This window comes from Neodiprion fabricii, chromosome 3 (assembly GCF_021155785.1).
Source record: "Neodiprion fabricii isolate iyNeoFabr1 chromosome 3, iyNeoFabr1.1, whole genome shotgun sequence".
Lineage (NCBI taxonomy): Eukaryota > Metazoa > Arthropoda > Insecta > Hymenoptera > Diprionidae > Neodiprion > Neodiprion fabricii.
In genome coordinates this window covers 20,719,054-20,742,738 of record NC_060241.1, presented here as the reverse complement: position 1 = coordinate 20,742,738, position 23,685 = coordinate 20,719,054, and the positions used below count along the sequence as shown (strand labels likewise).

The following is a 23,685-nucleotide window of genomic DNA, read 5'->3' as shown; positions in this document are numbered from 1 at the left end:
GGTCAGCCTGAATCCCAAGTCATGATTTCGCCCGACAAGGGAATTGCTACAGCACGATTCATTTTATTTTCTTTTATGGTACGGAAATGTATTATCTCATATGGTCCTCGCATTGTGTAGTACGATATGTCAGCGTAATTTTTTTACGTATCATACATTTTAGTCTAGAATTTATTTAACCCGTTGAAGTAATTAGCGTCTTATTATTTTTCGGTATACATCTCGTGTCACCAGTTCAATTAATTTTACTACATACACACATGTTTATGTGCTTCTTTTTTTTATCGAATCACTATTTCGTTTACGTCAGAATTATCCCATTGTGTCTATGTTACAATATGTATGCACAGTAGGGTCGCGGGTTGCAAGTTCTTATCTCCCCTGCATTTTGTAATTTTTTACTAGTACACAAAGAAACCCGCAATTATTATATACCTATCATGTTTATCAAAGTCAGTTTTCGTCAAATGGAATGCATCCGGATCTCTATCCTAAGAACTTTAGGAGAAAGTGATCACCAAAAATCACAGTTTTTTGAAGCTAAGGAAACAGGGGAACTAACTTGTTATTTTACTTTCATTTGTACCAAGTAACTGAACTTTTCCATGGAATAAGAAAAAAAGTACGAATTTCTTATGCAGTACAGTGTTATTTCGCGATTAGTGTCAATACCAAGTAGCAAAATAGAGAATTTCATTTTTTCTGGTTCTAGGACTGTAAATTTTCAAGAATTTTCGCAACCGAATACGAATTGAAGATCAAAAATGCAGGAGTGAGAAATTGTGCTACCGTTGTTTTGCTTTTAATGCTACCCTAATGTGTATGTTGCATCATTGCATACGCATACAGTTTGTGTTCAATACTTCAAATTCAGTTTAAACATAGTTGAACACAATATGAAATCATGTTTCATGGCGTAGTATTTGTTTCGATGCTTTTGATGACTAATGGTGATGTTTTTCTATTATCTTTCTTTTCGAATTATTCTCTTTATCAATTTTGTATTTACTTACTTGTAAACCTATAACACCATTTCGTACGTAATTGTTACTATATTATATTACTGTAAACATTCTTCTTATTTTCATTATCATAGTTATAATAATTGTTATTAATATTGATAGTATTATTGTTAATATTATTATTTTATTATTGATAATTTTATTGTTAATATTATAGTTATTATCATCATTGTTATTAATAATATAATTCTGCCACGCATACAAGTGTACGTATGCATGCGTATAAATACACCGAAAAGTGTGTATAAGCAGACAGACATTACCGGTGATTTTTATATCACTGGTTGTGAATCTGATATCGTATTATGGTTTATTGATATTATTGATTGATAAGCACGATTCGACTGAAAGATTTACGAGATATTTGTGCTTCTTCTACATAATTTTAACGTAGAACTTGCAAATACAAAAACACAAAAATTAATAATCCATCATAAAATGCAGGAAATAAACATTAACAGGTCAACCTCTGATAGATGAAACTTCCGAAAATTATCATCGACTTCATGGGTCTACCTATCTGGTAGATTCTCACGCGTTATCGTACGTGACTATCAATAATAAAAAAATAAAGATCGTAGGAAAAATAAAAAAGTAGAAACATTTTTATCATCAAAAGTAGAAATGTTTGTTGATGGCATAAATTGGGACAATAAAGTGCCTATTTAATACAGTGATTGGAACCCTAATTCGTTCCGCTAAATATATTTTAAAAATAATGATACGTACATAATCAATTCCGATGTGAATTAGCTAGGATGATTGCTTTTGAAGCATCATGAATGCGACAAAAGAAGATATTTGTGAGTTGATCGATTGAACTAAACAAAAATGGTGATGATATAAGATAACCGCGATGGATGAATGAAGTCATTTTTCTACTATAGCAATGTACACATGTCTTTAACGAAATTTACATTTGCATATTTTAATAGAAAAAGATAATCATACGATTAATAATATAATTTTTATAAAATTCAATATTTAAAAAAACTAACGTTACTAATTTTATACAGTAAGCTTGTACAAATGTTATTATAATATAGCATTACGATTATCATTTAATTATTCATCATCACTAACGGAATATTTGTGGTTGCTTTCATCTTCTTTGTTGTTTCACCTTATTTTTTTGTTTTATATCTAAATCGCCTTTTACACAATGATGGAACTAGGACAAGGTAATCTTAATAATATTCAGTGAGTCTAGAATGCACCGCAAACTTCACATCATACGTGTATATTTATGGCGCGAGACGTGAATTTTCCGAGTACTGAAATTGAAAGTGTCAGTGGAAAGAATTTGTGTCTGCTAAATTTGAGACATCAACGTTTCTTTGTTAAATTGATTACCCCTTCAGTTATCCCCCCAAAACTGAATTCATCTAGAAATTTATAATCTTCTGACAATTATCTTATTGTCGCAATAATTTTATCAATTAAATTTTCGCGACTATGCCGGAAATTAGCGCTTCGACACATGGAATGACAAAACGTATAACCACATAAATTTGTTCAGCTACAAATTGCTGTTGAGTGGTTCTCTCCAACAGCAATAAGTACTCGTAGTATGCGAGGGGACATTTTAACAGTGATAAAGAATTCGGTAAAGCAATCAACGCCGTGTTCAATTTTTCTCGCAATTAGTAGATACCACAACTGATGTATGTATATTAATTAGATGGAGGATTGCCTAAGCTTATTGTTAGAATGGAAATCACCTGAAACAGTATCAAAGACAACCATTAAATGAGCCCAATATGCATATTTGTTTACATATAAAAGCAAAAATGTATATAATATTATATATACATGATTCGATGAATATATATATATATATATATTAGGGTGGTCCTTATTTTGGGTAAGTCGGAATTTCAAACCTCTCACCCCTTGCATATCTCCCATTTGCCAAAAAAAAATGTGTGCAAAGTTTAAGCCCAATCGAACAACGTTTACCCGTGGCCCAAGAGAGTCAAAGTTTAATATTGGAGCCAAATGGTAAAAACGAGCTTGAAGGACTTTATTTAAGTAGACCAGCGAAAAAAAGTCGTAGCAAGCTATAATCCACAAGATTATTAACTAAATTCACAACTAATTGAATGTACTGATACCGAGTTCCGCCAAAAATTTCTATGTCGAGTTGTAGATGTACGTATTTGTAGATGTACGTATGTTGTAGAATCTACGTATTTACATCTACAACTCGACATAGAAATTTTTGGCGGAACTCGGTATCAGTACATTCAATTAGTTGTGAATTTAGTTAGAAATTTTGTGGATTATAGCCTGCTACGATTTTTTTTCGCTGGTCTACTTAAATAAAGGCCTTCAAGCTCGTTTTTACCATTTGGCTCCAATATTAAATTTTGACCCTCTTGGGCCACGGGTAAACGTTGTCCGATTGGGCTTAAACTTTGCACACATTTTTATTTTGGCAAATGGGAGATACGCAAGGGGTGAGAGGTTTGAAATTCCGACTTACCCAAAATAAGGACCACCCTAATATACATATATATATATATTATACATATGATTTTGGGTTTCTAGAACGGCATTTGATTTACGTTCACAACAGAGGTTTACCCTCCATTGAATTAATACATAACTAGTGGTTAATATGTGAAATCTTTGAAGCACAAACGTTTCGACAACAGATAAGTAAGAGCTGTACCTCGACACAGTTTTTACAAACGTTTATTTTCGGGACTCATGATCATCAACCGCACACCACGTATATATTGCAAACTTTCATTCAACAGTTTCGGCGACTAATTATTTTTTAACACAGGAGCAACTTTCGGAGATTAATTATTTGTTAACACAGGAGCAACGTTTCATAAAATAATACTCTTCAGTGCAGATATGACACAGATTATATTCTTCGTTTGTTTGATGAATCCCCGATCATTAATCATTTCAACCTAGATTTGTTTCCTCTCTCTCCACACGTGGCCTAATGCGGTAGGCAAGTATCGGAGTCCCCGCTGCTGGCCATGGAGAAGTTTGCGGAATCACGATCGCTCTGTCTAATCTGTGCGGGTGCTGAAAGCTTACCGATCTGCGGCTGAGGGAAGGTGTGATGTCCTCCCGGCAGTGTCCAGGGTTGGGAGTGAACCTGTACCGGTGGAAACCTCTTGACGAAGGGGTTCGGCCCACCGTGAAAAAGCCTGACGCCGTTATGATGAGAGGGCAGGGTGGTGTGACCGGGGATGGACGAGTGAGCGGGAAGAGTCGTGTGCCGAGGAACCGAGCCGCAACTCCCGACCGATGCCATGTTGTTGTTGTTGTTGTTGTTGCTGCTGCCACTGTTGTTGTTGTTCGTACCGGCGAGATTGTGGGATGCGTGGGGCAGCGGCATCGTCGAACAGTGGGGGTAGGTCACGACGGGCTGGGTCGGATAATGGGGGAGGGTGGCCGACGAGGCCTGCATGGAGCGGAGATCGCTGTTCTCGGTGAAGGAGGTCATCCGCATGTTCGTCGACCTGCCGAACGGCTCTTCGTTAGGGTTCAGGGGCTCGCTCAGCTTCGGCCTGGACAACTTCCGCCGTATTACCACCGTCGCCTCGTTCGGATTCTCGAGGATCACGGCCGGACATCCGGCCACCACCATCTCGCTGCCATTCATCAACGGCGTGTGGTTCACGTATTGGGGCGAAAAGGATTGGCTCGTACCAGGTCGCGAATTCGGCGGCGAAAACGCCGTCTTCGCCGTCGGTGGCTGCACACCCCGTTGCAGAGAGCAGCTGCGCCATTGAGGCTCCTCTCTTGGCTCCCCTGTCAAGTCGTCGACGCTCGTTGCGCGACGTTGCGAGCTAGATTGACTCGCGTTGCTCGCGTTACTCGCGTTACTCGCGTTGCTAGCGTTGCTAGCGTTCGAGTGAACGCCGCTCGACGTCTCGCTCTGGCTGCTCGTGTTGCTGTGTACCGTCGAACCGTCCAGCGGTGGTGAGTTTGAAAAATCCGATCTCGGGGTCAACTCCTCGTGGGGCATCCCAGAGTCTGCCCGACGCAGACATCTCGGTGTTTGTCCACCGTTCATCTACAAAAAATAACGTGGGGTAGAGTCGCATTCGACATTTGTATCGGACAGTGATGAGTCGTTAACCACTTCCAGAAATTTCGTTGCTATATGTATATTTATATTTCAAGGATTAAATTGTTTTCTATAATATTTCTTTTTTTTTTAATCGGTTTAAAGAAATTGCTAATCTCGCCAATTTTTTTCACCTTTTACAAACGTTTCAGGATTTTCTGGGGCAGATATCTGGGATTTTATTTTCCATGTAATTATTTAAGCTTGACGGATTTTTTAAAACTTTTACTCAGATTTCGTGAGTTTGCAATGTATAGGATTCAAAGCAGGTTTTTCTGTTATCAGAATTGGTTATGGATTTTTCAGATTCGCCTGTTGAATTTTAAGTACCCAATGGATGAAATTTTTTAGTAGGCACGACAAAGGTACAACAATAACGAAGGCAGCTATAGCTATTGCTTTGTAAATTTCAAGAGTGATCAACCTCAACGATATTGTCCATTTTTGACAATCAATAAACCTACACACGGATCTTAGATCTAATTGTCATGCATGGTCAGCAAAGATTTGAAAATTCTGTAGATGCAACTTTTTCGATTATATACCAACAAGGTAACTTCGTGAGTCATCTCGCTCCGTTAAACGAAACGTTGCAGGATTGTAGAATCAGTGAAAACTTTCGATATTTGATTTCGTATGTTGTGTAATCGCATTATAAGGCGAATAACGAAAAAAATGTGATACTTTGTGAAGTTGATTTCACTCTTCCAGCATGAGATTCTGCAGCATAAAAAAATACGTTTGGTATGTTTTCACCCGCTTTACAGTCCTGCAAAGTTTTGTTAAAATCTTCAGAGGGATACATCGCGAGGTCCACTTGTATAGGTAAGTACAAAAAATGCGCTGCTTACTGACAGCGTCGTTGCCGATTGACTCGGTAAAAAATGAAGTATTACCAAATTCCTGCAAATTCACTATTATCAGTCAGGCATCAAATCGTACAGAATTGTCAACACATACATAGTTTTCTCAACCGTAGTGATAACTGATGCGTGTTAGTAGACGTGGGTTAGTACCTGCGGGTTACTGTTCAATGGCGCAGTGACGACCTCCGTAGGAGGTGCTATGTTAGTGGTATTCGGCGACGAAGGCTGCAAGGGAATTGGAAGCGGCGGTGGGTCGGGAAGAGGCTCAGGAGTCAAGAGGGGTGATGGATCTCCTTCCGAGGGCTGCAGGTCGCGATTACCGCTCGCATAGTATGTCACATGGTCGTCGTTCACGCACTCCAGCAGCTGTTACGAAATTCATGCGGTGTTAGTGCAAATTCAACCAAGTTATTATCTTTGAGTCGGTTAGGTGCGACGAGGTCAATGGTGACTAACGCATTACTTTCAAATGAGCTCAATGAAATTAGTTGATATGTTTTTTTTTTTTTTTTTCACCCTACAGCTGTGTAATACTTGTTCAACGGTTTCTTAGGGACATCTAATTCGATATACCCTCGGTTTGTAAGATATTGCGGGTTGAGTGGCTATTCCCTAGTTCTAACTTCCCGCTATGCGGAATCAACGATAATTCATACCCGAGTTTTTATTCTACGATGTAGTTTTATCTACGTACACACTCATGACTCACGTTTATGATAAGCCTTCTCTGTCAAAACAGTCGCTTATAAATTTTACTATTGATGCTTCAAAATCTTGTTTTCTCAATTTTTGTGGTGATAATAGTGTGAGAGATGATCGCGTACAATTTTTTGCCAAGCTCTGCATAATCAGCCGTTTTCTGATAAGCCGCTTATACTCATATTTGAACTGTGCCAATGAAAACGACGGGCCCACTTTATAAGGCAATACGTCTGTATTATAAAGACTACTTATCGTAGATTAAAGTAGAATGTGATCAAATATCTTCAAATATTGCGTGAGAATGGCCACTCCCATACTGGCAGGAAAGTAAAATAAAAATCTGTTCAAGTATGCTATATCCGATTTTGATAAGACTTGCAAGAAACTTATGCAGACTTCTCAAATATTAGGTATAAAAGCGTATCAGGAATAAGAGAAATCAACACCTAGTTAGTTGTTATCCAACAATAAACTTACTTTCTCGACAGAGAATGCTTATACCTACTGATTTCTTTGTTTCTATTTTCATTACGATTACCAATGAGAGTTATGAAAGTCTATCGCCAGACTTTCCCGTTTTGAAGACATTTTTCATGCAAAATTTCGAATAAAATACCATCACTACTCTATAGTTGCATCATCGCCTAGAACACCAATTATCCAATTATATTAAATGTAGGTATGTAATGTTAACATAAATATGTGCTATGAAAATGAATTAGCGCACGCATTACTATTTCTTCCACGGTTAGATTAGCGTTAATATTTTTTCTCTAGCACACATACAGAGCGAATACGGTCTTTACATCAACTCTTACATCCACCATTCTAGGCGCATTGCTCCAGCTACGAGGTAGCAGCCATCTTCCCCACTGTTGAAGTGAACATTTCAAAAATAAAAGAATGAGAGACGCTGGAGTATTATTCATCATTATTGTATACGTACAGGTGAGAAAATTAAACTTGCTCACCTTATTCTCTTCGGAGTTGGAATCGTCCGCTGGATCGTGACCAGACATCAGTGGGAGTTCGCGTAGCGTTGCGTAGTCCCCATCATCATCCGGTCCACCGTCACCGACACCTCGTCTGGCTTTTCCCTTATTACTGAAGACGACAAAAGCATGATTAGTAGCCATCGTTGCAAGCAGTTAGGAATTAGCAAAATTTAAAAAGTATGTATGTGCATTTTTTAGCAAACTCTTTCAGGAATTTTAAAATTTGATCTTATTCACTCTTTGAATTCGACCTAGATTCAATTTATCTCTTTATTTTTTAAAGCGAGACAGTCGATTGTACCGATATTAACAATGTATAGAAAACAAACAATTAAAAATTGTGCAGCAAATATGAGTATATATGCAAAGTATGAGATAATTAGCTTCGATGCGCAGCGGTGTTATTCAAATGTTGCGGATTAGATTGAGAGATTATACAGCGCCGTCATGTTGGATGATTATTTAATAATATGCGGTTAGTTGTATTGGGAAGTTAGTTGAGCAAACGAGTGAGGCGATGGTGATGGGATCGAAGCTAGGGAGGTAAAACGTGTACGTGTGGCAGTTAGTAGACGTGGTTAAATGAAGTACGTTATGTATTTTTACAGACAAATGACTACAGAAATACAGTACATTCTACGCGAATGGTGGTATCTATAAAATGTGCCACTCGATACGAATACAGTGCTCAATTCAATGTAACATTAATCGTCTACAGAACTTAATTTGCGACGGCCGTTCAAACTGTTTGAAAACCTTACGGTGAATAACTATATGCGCATACTCCGGTGAAAATTAGCCTTTCGCAATATTTGAAAAAGTTCACCGTGTCATTGGATTCCAAGAAACAATAAATGAAAGAATTTTGCCTGACAGGTGTTTTTTTACCGAAATCGACTCTCGAAAAAAACCTTATCTCGGAATATGATGAAAGTTGAAGCAACCATATCCATGTGTAAAAATTTCACGGTCGGTTGTTGGACAACCGCAAAAGAAAAATAACTTGGAAAATCGAATTTTTAACATGGCTGTACGGCAAACTCACCTTTCACGCGCTTTAATTGAATAAACGTTCCGGATTCCTCCCAATAACGAGTCGAATATATTAAGACTACGTGTACCTAATAATTCTGAATAATTTCTACAAGGTATATATTTTGTTAAATTTTGAAAAAGCAGGCTTTCCTTGGTACGTAACTTCGTGAACACTGATCAAGTTAGTGCAAGACTGTAATATAAACGACAGTTGAGTATCTTCTAGTGATACTGGTAAGATAAAATACGTGTTTTCATAATAATCTGAACGAATTTTCTGGAAACATGGCTAATGGTACAGACATTCGAGAACCGTGAGGTTATATGCCTTATATCGATAAAGAATAAATGAATTTCTAAATTTTCGAAAAAATTCTTTACATCCATCTTCGTACCTGCTAATCTGCGATGGACGAAAATAACTTTTTTTGAGAAGTGCACGAATTGTGGATACCGAGAAGGTGATTTGGATATTTTCACAAAAGCTTGTATATTTTTTTAGTAATTATCTAAAAAAATGTTGCCGATATGCAAGTAAAGAAATATTTTCACCAGGGTATGCTTCGCTGGGCGAATAGACTATAAACGTCTCATAAATAATCCTAAAAAATTTTTAAATAATTTAATCGGGTTCCAAATTGTTCGAATACCCTGCAGTTGATCCAAGAATCTTACTGCGGCCCCTAATTATTCCGTTAATATTAACACATCAGGTGAGTCTAGATACTCAACTTAAGCTATAACATGACGCGAACGTGAGATCGCATGTCACTGATAGTACAGTACATCATAAGTAATATGTCTATAAAGACTAAATATAAAGTAATAATGGTATGCATAAAAAAAAAAAAAACCATCGTAGGTAATATGTACATAAAATAATGCCTGGGTATCAACAAATCAACCTCAATGATACCCTTTTAATTACCATAAAAGTTGACCTTCTCGTTGATGAAAATACAGCAATGTAAGAAAATCAGCTACTACTTGGCCATTCTGAACTAGTTGGGCAGAAAATTTGATCCCTAAACTATTTTTGTTATCGAAATTATATACCGATACGCATGTATCAATGCCTCAAGTACCTCACTGTTGGAAGAAACTTAAATTTTAAATTATCCACATTTCGTGATGGTTGAAATTAGTCGAAAAGCATGAGATGATGGAGTTATGCAACAGTAATTGATAAACATGGCTAGTGCCGTTTTGCATAAATGACAAGCGCATGATTTTCCGGATTCGACAGCATATCATAAATTATTTTTAAACCTTTTTAGTTGCCTTCCCGTAAACTTTACTGTGTTTAATTCTGACATACCAATGAAAACAAAGCAATAATTTTCTTTTCACTCAAATGACGAGAAGTTGAAACACAGTAAAAAGACATACCACCTGACTCTCGAGCTTCGCAATAATGTACAACGTCAAGCCAAACGATAAAACTTGCTGACCATACGTGGCGAGCAAAACGTTACAAAATAAAAATAATACGTGAATGTTTGAAGTAGTGAAAGATTACTTGAACACAACGAATTAGATGATACCAAACGATTGTTATCACACAGAATGTTAAGAGCCAAGACAGACGCACAAACAGACAAACAGACAGACACAAAGACACCAAGAGGGAGGAGGAGGGTAGTTACCGCGCGCCGGACGTACTGGGCAGGTCGTTGAAGGTGACTTTCGGCTTCAACTTTTTGTTTAGCCACCCCTTGTCCCCGATCTGAGCACCAGAGTCTGCATCGGTTGGAGTTTGGGCCGGAGATGGTCGAAGCTTTGGTCTCAACCAGTATATCTGCTCCTCACCGTCAGCGTTCGACTCGCCGTCAACGGAGTCGGAGTTACCTCCTAAATGAGAGGGGAGAATGTTATGACAAACGAGCATAAAAACGACACAGACCAATGGTTATCGATCATCTCGTTCTCCATGACAACAGAGCTCCGCTCTGTTAGCCCCTCACCTTGGGCGCGCGCCTTCCGTTCCATCGCAGCCTTCTGAATGACACTCATGATCGCCTTCTTCGGCGAAGTGTCAGCGATGGTGTAAGTTCTTCCGTTACCAACGACCAGGAGAGGTGCGTTCGTTCCCTCCTCTTCGTCCCTGGCAGAGAGGAGGTCGACGTCTGTGACAAGTTTCACAGAGCGTGCAGATCGAACCGTTGCCCTGCCAATGGTTACTCTGAGTTTGAAAACCCACTTCTGTTTTATTGTGAGAAATACCCAGAGGACCAGCCACAGAAATAGGTGGAGCACGGTCCCGGCGATGCAGGCAAGTACCGCGCCATCGAGACTTCCGCGATAGACTACCGTGTAGTCGTACAATAGGGGCGCACTGCAAATAGCTATCGCCAGGAAGACGCAGAGCGCTACGCAGTGCGTGAAATAACCCCATCCGTTACCGTTTCGACCCTCCTTCAGCAGTATTACACGGCGTTCGCGTTCCTGGTTCAAGAACGCTGTGAACCTGAGGTAAAGTAAGTCGGAATTTGAGCACACTTTTTGGAAATTAAGCAAAATTAAAAACCTTGAACAACTTTGGGGTAGGTGAATGACTGACCTGCCGTGAGCGTAGAGGTACATCACCATGCTGGAACACAATACGAGGAGGGACGAGAGCGCGAAGAGAGCCAAAGTCACGTGTGGGTTCAGCAGGAAGTAGGAATCTCCGAGAAACGTTGAAATCGTGCTCGTCGGCAAGATGGTACGATGCCGTAGCATCGGCAGAACCTTCAAAGCACCCACGACCTGCACCTGTGAACCAGGAAATCGGCGACGCGTCTTGAATTCCTCGAAATGTTGCGTATTATTAACGTTATCCAATGATAATTGACAGTTAAAGTTAATGGTTCTCTAACAGGTTAAGCGATTTAATCTATGTAACATAAAAACCAATGGACAGTAATTTACCTTGTAAAGCACCGACATTCCCGCGTAGGCCAGCAAACTCTGTGCAGAGTTGGCGAGCAGCTGAAGGCTGAATATCATTCCAAGAGCCTTGTTGCAAGACCAAAAGACGGCGGGATATCTGACAGAATACACTGCGAGAGCCATTGCGTAGTTTAAGTACTCTAATGTGATCGGGCCGTGGGATTCATCTGAAATTTAGACAATTCATGTTTGATAGAGTAGTCTAACAATATAGTCGGAATTATATCATTACACAGCCCATTTTATTAAGTCGAAGTGTATCAGAATGACAAGTTGTAAAAACTTATGCCCATTATCTACAAAAATGCTTAAGTCAAGACCAAAGAATTTTTGCATTTTTGTTTCAACATATCGTGGATATTTTTGAAAATTTTCGATCGTGTAATTTTTTTTATAACGACTGAAGATACACTAACCAGAATCGAATTCTACATTCACGTTTTCCAGATGGTCCAGATCAGAAAGACTGTTCATGGTCAACGTCAGACTTTCCGCAGTCATGTTACCCTTGGTTGGTTTGGTGGGTTTGGTGGGTTTGGTGGTAGCTACTTTGGCGGTGACTTTTTGCTTCGTTTTCAGTTTGACGTTCCCGATTTTCGGTGCGAGTTTGACGGTGGTTCGCTTCGGAGAAACGCTTGCTTTCGTTGTTAATTTCGTCGTGAGTGTCGGAGCCGTAGTCACCGTCGTCTGATTGGTGGTCCTTACGGTCGTTGCCCGAGTGCCGATTGTGGTTGGAGTGATCGAGCTGGTCGCGGCGATAGTCGTCGACGTTGAGTGGTTGAAGTACGATGCGGTGGTTTTATTCAATGCAAGTAAAAAGTCGTTGGGTTTAGTAAACGCGCGGCGAGCGTCGAGCATGTTTATGGTAGAGCCCTTTTCAGAATTAGTGACGCCGGCTTCCTCGGTTTTCGGTATCTCCGTTGTCGAGGCGATGATGCTCTCCCTCTCCTCGTTAAGAAACGTTGACGTCACGTACGGCTGGGGAGTTATGAAGCCCGAAAGCGTACTCAGGTTGCCAGGAGGATTCATGAAGCTCAGGACCACCAGTCGGTCTTCGTGAACCACAACCCAGTCCAGATCAGTGCGCCAAATGGCTTCTGTGAAAAGAGAAATGAGGAACGCTGGTTTAGGTACGTCGTCTATATCGACCGGGTCTGAAAGCGATGGAAAATGTACGCAACAAAAAATAAAAATAAAAACACTGCGAGCCTAATGAGAACACGCGAAAACATCAAAGCTCCGCGCTCCTCCGTGCATAATGTATATTCAAATTAATTACGCCTATCGATCTCTTTGATACGGAAGTTTGAATGTGTTCAAACGTGCGATATTCCTGGCAGCAATTCGATGAAAAGTGAGAAAGTTGTTTTGGCGGTGAATTACATGAAGCATGATGGGAGGGGTGGTTGAGGGCACGAAAACGCGAGGATGTAACATGAAGTAAAAAGAAAAGACGAACAACGTGAAACAATACGTTTCAAGTCTGCTTATGCGGGTAGATAAATAAGATCTCTGTTCAACCCCTGGACAGCATCCAAAAGAACCACTTGAGAGGTTGAGAAATAATCCTTCAGAGCAGTTGTTCGTGACACTGACGTCTCTTTTACTTTCCTTCTTCCCGTCAAGGCCTTCGTACAGCTGTATCAGTCGTACGCGTACATAGGACACATGTTGTCACGGAAGGCGAAAATTCCCACGTTAGGTAAGAGGAAAAATATATTATGGGTGCAACGTTGAGATAAACAAATAAGATAATAGAGGAAAGGAAAATAATTACAGAGAGAAAAGGAGGGAGCACGTTCTTTTTTGGAAATGAGGAAAGTAGGACTGCTTCGGTTTAAATATCGTGAGCCAGAATCTGTCTTGTTATAATCATTCAATGCCAGACAATAATAGAGGAACAGAGTTCGAAGTTGTAATTTCCTGCGTCCATGTCATGAAATAGTGTTCCTCGTCCATTGGCCCCCGGGGGCTGCTGGGACGGAGGTTTCCTTTATATACTAGAAACTTGGTCGAGAGTTCTCTATCTCGAACAAAACGTTTGATTCTTTTCTTCCCCTCCAGTGGATATATGTGCCTATACGACCGGACGGCAGGTGTATTAGTGTGTACAGTGGACATTAGATGGAACAAAGAATGTTCTCTCGATCGTTTTGCGTATCGGGAATATTGTCATGTGAGGTTTGCAAGCGAAAAATTGTTTGGTTATTTAATCGTTGATCCATGTGGATACAGGCATCTTAAATGTGCTCGATGCACGTAATTCTGGAAAAACGACTTCGATTTCTTTAGTTTTGATCTCGCGGTTATGGCTGGTCTGGTAGAAGTTATGTCGGTAAGACTTGACCGGAAGGTTTGGCGATGGAACCAAGTGCAATAATCCTTGGCTGAACGTTGGTGTGAAACGTTTTTATACGCCGCTTGTGGTTAACTTATACGAGTTTTAATTTTTCGTGTCACGCTCGGCGCTCGTCTGTTGGAAGTTTGGTTGTCCGAACGACGGCAGAGGTACAAGGGACTCAAGGGAGTTAAAATGATTTACAAGATAGTCGTGAGGTCGTCTCTCATTATACACGCGAAGGGTGAAAAAGTTTCCGCGGCAGGGAAACGGGGAGAAAAAAAATGGGCCGGAAGGCGAGTCAGAGACACCGGTTAATTAGCCAAGCTGGCTGATGCCACGACCTGAGCAGCCTTCGGACGGGGGTCGTTTAACTCTTCCCCTTCGGCGCTTTAGCCGGCAATGGCGGAGAAAAAAGGGGATGAAAAAGGAACAATAGAAAACGCCCTGTATTACCTTGGGCAAGGATTAGCTTGGCATTGAAAGCGTTGAAACTGTCACGAAGCTCGGTGCCGTAACCGTTTTAATTCTTGCCTCGTACGGTCAACGATGCGCGATGCCGCGGTAAAAGAAGTTCGGAATCCGATCCGGATTACATATACTGCAGAAATCTTTCCCGTGCGCAGAGGCATGGAAAGAGACTGGCAACTTTCCGCTCTTCCCTGCCAAATGCATTTTCAAAAGTTTCTTAGGAGATGCGAGGAGAATACTTTAGAGATGGGGGAATAAAAAGTACACGGGAAAATGATAAAAGGAGGATATACTGCACCACGATAAACGAAGTCTGGCATTATACGAAAAATCCCAAGGTGCTCGTCGAGTCAAGTTTCAGGAAAGGAACAAATAAGTCTCACGTGAAATTATACGAAAAGCATTAGCCCCGTGATTTATATTTGTTACTTGTTTTCTTTCGATTCAAACAAGAAAGATATTCACGATTTATTCTTTAAAGTATATTAGAAGTACAAATTTTGAAGATAGAACGAATTTTCAATCAAATTAGCTGAATTTATCTTCTGCTGGCAGTAAGTCAAATGTTAGTTGTACCGTGTGTTTTTTGGCAGATGATTTGAGCCTGAGTCCGGGGTAATTGTTTATACGCAATCACAGAGTCGTTCTGATATATTGGCAAGGAACTTTTGAACTATCATAGAAAACAGTCCAACGTTTGACATTGTTACAAGATCATAAATTGTACACATATCTTCATTTGGACTCCAAAATAATCATAGTTGTTCAAAAAGTATTTGAAATAGGAAATACACAGTGCCATTTTGCATTTCATATGCATGGTTAAAATGAATCTATCCCCAAATATTACCCAACTTTAATGCTATGTGGTGCAATAAATTATCAACCTGCGATTACGATGCAATTATCGTGTACGAACTGTTACAATCCTTGTTTTCTACACGCAAATATATCGCATATACGCAGAAGCAGCGAGATGGGCATGAGGTGCAGGTGGAGAATATCAGTATCGTAGTATTCGCTCGCCTCTCTGTCCAACCGTCTATTTATCTAGTCTGCTCCATGCGCATATAATACCTACGCTCGGTTATGACCACAGCCGACTACATCCGGTGCTGTGCAAACGGTACAAACGAGCGCAAAAATGTATATATGAACGTGAACATAATTAAGATGGAACGCCATTTCACGTATCTCTATTCGTTCGCAGCTATTTATCAAGCCAGCATTGTTCGTAGAAAACAGGAGCAGCTTCAACCAGAAATGAGCTTCTAGGCACAGTATTTTTAACTTTTCGAAGCATTTATTCGTGTATGCAGTCCTCAAAAATGGAAAAGACCAATCGGTCTTCATTTTCTGCAGTGAAAATTTGAACTTCAGAAAGGAGAAGTCAAAACGGTGGTTGATGGAAAGAGTGGTATTGAAACTTGAATTCAACCGCGCTTACTTTTCGTGTGTTAATAAAATCATGTTTATTATATTTAAAACTTGCAATTAGTCATGTATATACTTGCCGTGTTGATACCACGAAAGGCTGAATTATAAAGGGTTAAAAAAAAGGAGATAATTTGTACCTCAAATTAACGTGATACAAAATTTTTGGTATTGGAAACGAAATAATTTGTAACACATTGATTGCTCTTGTATTTCTAAATATGCGTGAAGAGTTATGATGAAATATGCATTTACGAAGTCTATAGATTGCAATTTTCTAAGGTGAGCTTTAGATTGATCGTGTTGGTCAAGTACGTTATTTCTTGGTTTTATATTGATACGCGATCTTCTCTCGACTTTTTGATTTTGACTCTCACGTATCAAGAAGCGAGCTTTCTCCGTGTATGATTTATTATACTCCCTGGGCCTCGTATGAGAAATGTCCGGGTAGACGAACGGTACCCGATATTTGGCGACAGGTGGATGAATTTTACATCTTGAACAAGGTTTACGTTCCAAGGAACAATAGTATAACCCTTGAATTTTTTTCTATAACTCCCCAACGATGACCTTTCGACTTTAAAATTATTCACGTTAAATTTTACGGCTAAAAAACAATGCCGGTAACATATCTACGTAAAAATTCCTTATGCTACGTTCCAACAGAGTAAATTAAATTGTAAAAAATGTCGTCAGCTAATCATTCGATTCATCAATTAAATCTCTATTCAACAATCATACGCGTCGTTGTTATACGGGTACTTGATACTGCGGTCAACATCAAGTTCAATAGCAACATGTACACGATATCATGGGATCACCCTCCAGACTGAGTGCGAATGTAATATCCGTTCAAGCCGATACGATCGATGCATCCCTGAACTTGAGGAAGAAAGAGAACTGGCAGATAGAGAGAGACGGAAAGAGAGAAAGAGAGAAGGAGAGAGAGAGAGAGAGGGGGGGAGAGGGAGAGAGATAGAACGCTACAACTGTTGCACACCGGATGGCCGTGGCCGTTGCGTTTGGCCGAACAAATTTAGCAAGTAAATCAACGGCGGTGCTTCGCTTTTCTACACGTTACGTATATCCAGGTAGATAGCTGGCGGGTAATCAACTTCGGAGAACTCACGTTCAACCGGGACCAATTATCAGCGATGCCAATGGTATGCGGCGAATGTCGATAGTCACGGTAGACTTTAGAGCGATCAATGACAAATTAGTGCATTATCGTTGACGTACCGTGAGTTTTTTTAACGGTGGAACGATCCGTCTGCCTGAGGCAGGCAACCAGAATTACGCCTCATGTTCAGGATGATCATCGTATGCCGCCACCTCGTTATCACGATGAACAAATGGATTTGATGACAGTTCTACTCTTAATTGTCTCATTATTGCCTTAGTCGATCGTCCGAATTTAACTTTTCATTATTTTACACATTTCCTGATATTGGCCGTAATATTATAATGGCCGTAGAGGGATGCGGTGCTGAATCTGGACATGAACTGTACATCCGGTTGCCTGCCTCACGCGTACACATCGTTCCGCTGTTAGAAAAACTCAAGGTGTATCATTTGACTAATGCAATTAGTTTCACTAATAGGAAATGAAGATTCCCTTTTCTCTCACTGTTTTACTCACGCTTCTCCCTGAGGATTCGTTTCTGTTTTTTTTTTTTTTGGCAATTGTTCCAGATTTTATCTTTGACTCTGATCTGAGTTTTGACTTCTCGAAACGAAATGCCTGTTGTATTTGTCATCAGGAAAAATGTCACCTAGTTAAATAAAAAAATCTTTTCCAATTCGAAACACGTTTCATCACTCACACAAACGTTGCCCAGAATTTCCCAATATGTATGTGTGTATGCCTGGGTGTGTGTTTGTTTGTTTGTATGCCTGCGTGCGGGCGCGTGCGCAGAAAATGTTGTATTCCGAATTCCGGGAAAACGGCTTCATCGATTCGAGTGAAAGTTGGGTGAAAAATCAAGTATGAGGCGAAGATGATCAATGATAGTTTCCAAGCTTCTACCGCTTCCGGTTACAAAATCGTGAATTTTTAAACGTTTCAATTACTATTTCGCGTATCCTAAATTACAGAGAAATATCTTGACTGACTTGGACGAAATTTTAACGATACACATGAAGTATTCGGTAGAGACGTGTCTCGAAAATATTAAAACTTCTACCACTTCCGGTTACGTATATTCTGAATTCGGAGGGAACGGGTGCGATTGAAATTTATCGTAAAAAATCAACAGTTCGTTGTTTCTGAAAGAGATACAGCTCGTAGAAGAATTATTTACCAATCATTTTGAACGGTTTTTTTATTATTACAGATGACACGTAAAATAACATAAAAATTCTATCTCGAAAGGCTTGTTAAAATTCATTTGCGAGCTACATAGGCTACGATTCATTCGAAACAAGTGAACTTTATGATATTGCCGATGAACTGCTCACAGTCGAATTTTTTTAATCCAAAATACACGCGCTCGTATTTTCATGACTCACGGGTTAGTGATTTGTTTATGAAAAAAAAAAAAAAAAATTCATATTGAATATAATATTAAATTTCTGCCAAAGTTGGCAAACTCTAAAAAAATGACACGTGCAAACACTTTTGCATTTCTATCTATCCACGCATGTTATACCTGTGGCAGCGTTTCGCTTCGTGTTGTTTTTCATCGCGATCCATCGTCTCCGGCACCGCTTGGGTTCTAGATACGCTTGATTTCAATATTACGCGGTATTCCTGCAGGGTTCCTTGATCGAATAACCTGGTAATTAGTTTACATAAAATTACACGTACCGCCACTGTCAACCGAGTCGCGTGGTTACGGCAGCAGCCAGAACGACACTCTGGTAATCGGGTTATCGACATTCCCGTCGCTACACTTCGTATGTCCACAAGTGTATAGGTACGCAGATAAACAAATTACACCGGTATTATTTCAATGCGTCGAATGAATTCTGCATGCGGAATTCTCATTACATGCCACTGCTGACTTGTGCGAATGATTTACATTTAATTGCGCGCCCTTCGTCGAGTTCATATAGTTGACATGATTGCAGTTTAAGTAATTATTCAGGTTTCAGTATTGTCTCCGACAAATTCAACTCAAATTCTGACTTATTGTTAATTTCAGGTTCTCAAGGAAGAAAAAAATTCAGTACTGGATAGTCAATCAATTTTTAATGTTGTAAAAAAAAAAAAAAAAAAAAAAAAAAAAAAAAAAAAAAAAAAAAAAAAAAAAAAAAAAAACTATATTTTCCAGTTTATGTTCTCGAGGTTCTCTTTAAGTTTGAATCAGTCAAAGTTCTCGAGATGACTCGAAAAAATTACTTTTTTAACTATATTTTCAAAGCAATTTAATTAGTTTTAGCAAGATGAAATTTTGATTATGAATATAAAAAAAAAAAAAAAAAAAACAACGAAATACCTGAAAATGGAACATTCTACTCAAAAATTCACAACTCGCTGAATTTTCTATATCTTGATCTGAAAATTGACTGAGTAACCATCAAGACAGATAATTAAGAAAAAAAATATGGAGATACTGTGCGTTGAAAAAAAGGTACTTTTGTAGGGTCTCGTTTAAATTTCTGGGCAGGCTCATTGTCGGACTGCTATTATTAGCTTCGGCGTTACTCGAGATCATAACTGTAACACGAGATACGTTGCACGACTTGGTCTTAAGCTGAGCGAGGCGAGATAAGGCCAGGAAATGTCGGTGACGACGTATTGATCGATCCCGTGTACAGTTTGATGCACCGGACCGCAGAATAATCTCACAATCAGTGTAAAAAATTATATTCTCTTGTTGAATTAATTCGCAACGATCATTGCGATGGATTCAATTATTCATTTTTCTAATGCTTCAAGCACTTTGATAATTTTTATTGATTAGAATCTATTTTAGTTTATGCTTCTTCAAAATTTCACATAAATTCCAAAGACTTTCATCTTCTACATATAACTTTGACGTACTTTTTACAGTCTCAAAAATGTATCGCAATTTTTTTAATATCTTCAAACATTTGAATTTTAAGTTTTGTGGCTGAAAAATGTTCAAAATACCGAAAACGAGAGAATATAGGTTAAATGAATTCTATTCTCGCTGTAATAAATGAATTGGTTGCTACTTGAACTGCGTTTTATAGGGTAATTCGTGATAATCCGTAGCACCGTTGACGATATAAATTGTTTTAAGAATTTATTAACGTGGAATTGAAAAAGGAAAAGAAAGAGAAAAATTTACAGATAATCGTTATATCATTTATGCTTTCAATCATCGAGCGATTCCTCGCAATGACCATTTCTGTAAATTTCTTAATTGTACGAGGTACGTCAGCGGTAAATCCTTCCAGTAAATAGCCTTGAATATAACTTCACTTCCTTCTTCCTTTCATCGCGTTTCCGTTTCTCTCCCCCATCTCGCTGCCTTCACGCGTGGCGCGTTGATTTTAACTGAATTTCGTACGAAACAATGCAATCAGTGGGTGCGGTGATTCACACGTTTCATTGAAAATTACAAAGGCGGATTTCCCGTACGTAGACGTGTACAGTTGCCAACGTATCCCGTCCCCGCTCGGGCGACAGATTCTCGTTTCAGTCAGATTAATCCAAATTTATTCCACGACCCTGCGTAATCAAACTCAATCACCAGCAATGCTAACGCTGTCTCGACCTACGCACACATCGTACTTCAATACTTGCCACTAAGCATCGCCGTACGTTTTCTCGGCTGCGGGTCACAGACTTTAGTAAGATCTAAAGTCGAGCGAGGATCTATCACATCGGTTGAATGCTCGATAGTTTGTACGAACAGCAAACGTCAATAATACACTACCGAAAAAAAAAATCGCATGATTATAAGGATTTGAGAAAATCCAAATGATTTCGTAAGATTTCACGAATCGTGTACACCAGATTTCAACTGTGGTTGACCCCTCGCATTCAATGGTCGGTTAGATTAAGGAGCTGGTAAATTAGTGCAGACCGCGAACATTAAATTAGTAATGTTGCTTTAAATTTCTATGACCATAGGTACAGGTGTAATTATGCGGAAAGTCTAGCCATAGTAGTAGTAAAAAAGGCAGTTCAGATCTGGTATCGGATTTTTGGTATCCCTAAAATTATTCTCATGTATCATTATAGTCGCCGGTCAATAAAACGTAATCAAGCAGCTGAATACTTGCGTTCCATTTTTTCAATAAACAGGGATATTCGGTTTCGCGGTAGTGTACAAATTAACGGTGACGACATCAAAAGGGGATGGAAATAAAATTGATGTAAAAACGTTGAGCTTCTTCTTTTTTTTTTTTTTTTTTTTTTTACGGACAGCTAGATTTTATACAGTTTAATGACGCGTGAAGTTTGCAATAATCTTCTTAGGAAATTAATCTTACTCATATAATTTCGGCCGACAAACTTCACCCGCTTTTTTCAACGAGGATGATCGATGAAAGCTGATGCAGTGCCACCAACGGGAGCAACGAAAACCCTGGATATAATTATTATGCTGCGGGTGGTAAAATTGTACTAGCAATAAACGAATTCATCGTACGCAATATTTTATTGCTTTTTAAGTAGGTTATACGCATCGCATACGGTTATACTCGTGTTCGACTCGAAATCAACGGACTTCCACCTCGTGTCGCTGTTGCTTGAAAACCGATATCTACTCAACTTTCTCGAGCACTTCCGCTCGCCGACGTGTCAAGAACTCGACTGAAAATCTGAAAATCACCTCGCTACCCCCAAACTCGGCTCGTTTCTGCCCGATTGTAGCGCCCGACTCCGGTGGCTAATACGAGAAACTTTTCAATCACAATACAGGGTCCGTTACTCTTACGCACCTCCCACGTAATTCGAGTCAAATTTCTCTCTATGGGTATCGCAACACAAATATTCTTATCCTCTGATTTTAACTAAACATTTCTTCCTATGTATTAACACGAACGCGAACATAAATTTTGATGTTTTTCTTTTGTTTTTTTTTTTTTTTTTTTTGATTTTAAGAAGGTTTTATTTCAATTAATCGGTGACAGACGAAGATTAGAAATTTTCTTTGGCACAGTGTAACAATTCGTCAACAAGCAGTGAAGGCAGTGCATCGAGTACATTCTAAATGTTACGACGTAATGAAATTTACAGTTACAATTTGAAATAGAACACGCTATCGCAATAACTACGTTTACATGCGACGCTCGGTATGTACTATAAGCGAACGTCAACGATGTATTATTGTCCGAACTGTACATAATGTGGCATCGTTAATTCATTGATGGCAGCGTGTAATTAATCACTTTGCTTCACCGTTACTGACGTGTATAACGTGCGGCAGTAAACTAAGTAAGTCGAGGCGAAACACGGGGGATGGCAGAGCACAAGCAACTTAAGCCCCTCTCTGAACTTTTGTCAGTCTCTTCCCATTGTCATTCCCGCGTATTATCATTACCAATCGTGCATTTTAACAGAAAATGCGAATTAGCTCACTTCGCACTCGGAAAACATCACTAATGACGAAAGTTCTGAAATTAAGGAAACAAACAATGCAACAATGTGAGGTTAAATTCATGTAGATTCAGCTAATGGCGGAAGATTCTAATTTCCGAAATTTTTCATAATTTCAGCGGATGCACTATACATTTGGAAAGGAGTACGTTCGTCTGTTTCAGCGTTTTTTAATCGCTCAAATCTACCATCGGAGACAAGAATTTTCGAAATTTTCTGCATCAATATCGTAAACAAACATATTTTGCACGGTGGCAGTGATCTCCGAACAGTTGAATTTTTTTCATAACATTTTGACAGAAAAAAAAATGCTTCGGATAATTTCAAATCCTCAGACAACTACTTTTTTAAATCCATCCGATGAGATTTACCTATTTTTTATCCTATTACCATTACTTATTCACCTGATTGAAGAAAAGAATAATTAATGAAATTTTTTTAACAAAGAAAATTCTTGTATCCTCCGCAGGTCTGGTATTTCAGTCAAAACCAGTCATCCTTAAAATATTTAGACAACAAGAAGTTGCATACCGGAAAAATAATTTTTGTCATCGTGCTTTTCGAATATGGAATTTAATTAGGGACGATCGTATCGTTGATTTTTATTCGGACACGAGTCATCCGGCTTCGTGAATTAGTATAATTGGATGGTTCTGCGGACAGACAAAATCTGTACGGGATCAAGTTATCTACATTTAGCCAAGCTGTCTGCTGATATCCGCACGAGGACTCGGATAAATTTCGACAGATATCCTTGCACACAGGACGAATGTTTTGGCGTTTATTACTCGAGTAGGGAAACTTGACTGTGCCAGGTGGGTGCTGAATTCAACAATGTACATCCACCGATGTGGCATTTTCCTTCCTAATATCCTACACAGCTGGCTTAATAAGCCTTGATAGCTCAAACTCCGGAGCGAAAACTTCCCCTCTGATTATCATCTCCTCGGCACTGGGACCGCAGAAACCGACTCGCAAAATATACAAGGTACTTAGTCGCGCATCCGTACTGCCGGTTTAATGCAATTTCTGCTGAATCTGCAAATTCGCACGTCGATCCTGTTTTTAAAAGCAAATAAGAAGGACAAAATGAAGAAAACGCATTAGTCTGAATTAGAATTTGTAAGGAAAGTTGAAACGACAGTTCGAAACGTCTTCGGTAATGTTATTTGTGCAAATGACAGTAAACAATAATAAAGCAACATCTCTATGTAATTAAAATGCATACGAAGAAATTCGAATAAATCAAGCTAAAGATATCAACAATTTGAGAAAAGGTGT

The 23,685-nt window shown here is 39.2% G+C and overlaps 1 protein-coding gene across 1 annotated transcript in view; it reads right to left on the bottom strand.

The window, feature by feature from the left end:
* Positions 1–3,107: 3,107 nt before the first annotated feature.
* LOC124178916 (protein tincar) overlaps positions 3,108–23,685 on the bottom strand; it is a 118,357-nt gene continuing 97,779 nt past the window's right edge. Inside the window, exons 7-15 of the mRNA XM_046562716.1 lie at positions 12,064–12,744; positions 11,627–11,814; positions 11,277–11,470; positions 10,681–11,183; positions 10,363–10,567; positions 7,658–7,790; positions 7,505–7,558; positions 6,135–6,350; positions 3,108–5,064 (exon numbers count right to left, since the gene is read on the bottom strand). Coding sequence (XP_046418672.1) covers positions 3,979–5,064; positions 6,135–6,350; positions 7,505–7,558; positions 7,658–7,790; positions 10,363–10,567; positions 10,681–11,183; positions 11,277–11,470; positions 11,627–11,814; positions 12,064–12,744 — 3,260 coding nt within the window. The 3' untranslated portion in view covers positions 3,108–3,978. The remainder of the gene's footprint in view (positions 5,065–6,134; positions 6,351–7,504; positions 7,559–7,657; positions 7,791–10,362; positions 10,568–10,680; positions 11,184–11,276; positions 11,471–11,626; positions 11,815–12,063; positions 12,745–23,685) is intronic.